Source organism: Aythya marila (assembly GCF_965140915.1).
Source record: "Aythya marila genome assembly, chromosome: 15".
Lineage (NCBI taxonomy): Eukaryota > Metazoa > Chordata > Aves > Anseriformes > Anatidae > Aythya > Aythya marila.
Window position 1 is genome coordinate 12,883,039 of NC_139056.1, and position 2,226 is coordinate 12,885,264.

Here is a 2,226-nt window from a genome sequence, read left to right on the forward strand (position 1 = left end):
ATTTCCAAACGTGGAGTGGTGATGATTCCTTTAGTACTTCTGGCGCTGTCTCTTCACATCAGGAGAATTTATCTGCACGGGGGAGTGAAACAATACAATCAGACAATGAAATCTCGAGTGGTAAAGTGTGTGAAATTCCCCACTAATTTTTTTATGATGCTGTTTCTAGCGTTTCTTCACTGCTGGTAATGACAACTGACATATCTGTAGCAGAGAGTGCCTGTTCTGGCTGCTTTTTATCGGTGCAGGGTGAGCAGCAAGCAGCCACGTTGCTGCTGTATCCAACCTGCTTCTCTGCTGTAGCACTCGGAGATGGAGCTGCAGGGGAGAGCCCTCTCGTTGGGAAGCTGTCTGTCGGATCATGCGCCTGCTGGCTGAGCAACAGGTTACACGTCCAGTTGTACACGTCCAGTTGTCCCCGATAGAAATCATTTGTCTTAACGCTTGATCTGAGTTAAAATGTTTTTTTTTTTTTTTTTTTCACATCCTTCCCTTCTTGCCCTGTCTCTGTATTTTCGAACTGGTGGTGGGAGTGATAAGAAGAAAGTTTTTTCCATCGTTAAAATATCTCACTCAGAAAGACCTCTTGAGAGTCCTTAAATGCAGGTGAGGAGGTGAGGTGCACCGCCTGAGCAGGATTACAAGGAAGTGTTCTCGCTGGAGACAGTGTTCAGGGCTGGATGCTGGCAAGAATTCAAGCGCCCACACTTGTTCTTATTGCCCTGCCCTCCCCGAAACCTCCTGCCCGTAGCAGAGGGTCCTTTCCTCGCAGGCTGCGTGGAGCTCTGGTAAGAGAGCAGCTCTGGGACCGAGGAACGGGTTGTCCCCTCAGACAGAGAGAAGTTAAAGAGAGAAACCATTCTTTGGTGGTACTTGCTCTTCATCTCCTTGGCTGACCTGTAGAGGTTCCCAACAAAGCAATAGCATATAGGGTTGAGGCTGGAATTGTTGAGGCCAAGCCACTGAGCAAAGGGCCTGAGCTGCAGGATCCAAGGAGAAGGAGTCACATCCTGCAGGGACTTGGGGATGTTGAAATCGATCCAGATGTCCATCAGGTAGACGGGCAGCCAGGAGATGGCGAAGAGCAGGACCAGGGCCACCACCATCTGGGCCACCTTCTTCCGGATCTTCAGCCTGGAGGCTGGCAGAGAGCGGTTCAGGGCGCTGCTCTCCTTCAGCTGGCTGCCACGGCTCCACAGCCGGCGCACCGTGAGGAAGCAGATGACCATGTTGAACAGGACCGGCAGGCAGTAGAGAGCACAGAAGAGCAGAAAGTTGTAGGCTTGCTTGAGCCTCTCCTGAGGCCAGATCTCCCTGCAGATGGAGAACACCAGGGGCAGGCCCTCCACCACCCCGATCTCATCCCGTCTGTTCATGAAGATGAGCGGCATGCAGATCCCCGAGGACAGCAGCCACACCACCAGGATGGTGCTGAGGATCCGCTTCTGGGTGAAGAAAGAGCGGGCGTTGAGCGGGTTGTGCACGCTGTAGTACCGGTTCACGCTGATGACGGTCAGGCTGAGGACGCTGGCAGAGACTGAAACGGCCTGGATGAAGGGCACAGCCCGGCAGAGGAAGTCCCCGTACACCCAGGCTTTGTAGATGAGGTTCCCCACGGTGATGGGCATGCAGACGCACACCACCATGAGGTCGCAGACGGCCAGGTTGATGAGGAGGCTGCGGGTGGCACTCAGGCTGGACGCCCGGCTCGGGCGCTTGCGAGTGAGCACCCTGATGGACATGATGTTGCCCACGAAGCCCACCACGAAGGACACCAGGTACATGGCCGTCAGGCTGATGGTGACGGGCTCCTTGGCGAAGAGGAAGAGCATCTTCTCCAGCTCTTCCCAGCCCAGCTCCTGGCTCCCGTTCCACAGCCCGCCTTGGGTCTGGTTCTCCTCCTGCCAGAGCTGCAGCAAGCCGGGGGGGGCCCGGGGGACGGGGGGCGAGGAATTCATGGCTGAGCCCCCCCCGAGCACCCCGGGCTACCAGGGCAGAGCCTCCCGCGCCGCACCGAGCGATCCTGGCATGGTTACGTGGGAGCAGCCCTGCCTGGAAAAGAGGGTGCAGAGAGGGGGGGTGAGGGCTGCTGCTGGCATTTTCCCCCCGGGGGGAAGAAGATGCGGGGGGGGTGGTGGTGGTGAATGGCTTCTGGGCAACTTAGTTCAGCCACGGCTGTGAGCGCCGGGGAGGGCGCAGCAGGCAGCGGAGATGCCTGGGGGAGAT

General features: G+C 56.9%; 1 protein-coding gene across 1 annotated transcript; it reads right to left on the bottom strand.

Annotated features, from left to right (window-relative positions):
- Positions 1-532: 532 nt before the first annotated feature.
- On the bottom strand, positions 533-1,958 carry LOC309883818 (galanin receptor type 1-like; the record flags this gene model as incomplete). The annotated part of the gene is made up of 1 exon (XM_082772203.1): positions 533-1,958. The coding sequence occupies one exon, from the start codon at positions 1,956-1,958 to the stop codon at positions 639-641; it is 1,320 nt and encodes a 439-aa protein (XP_082628329.1). The 3' UTR covers positions 533-638.
- Between the last annotated feature and the right edge of the window lie 268 nt (positions 1,959-2,226).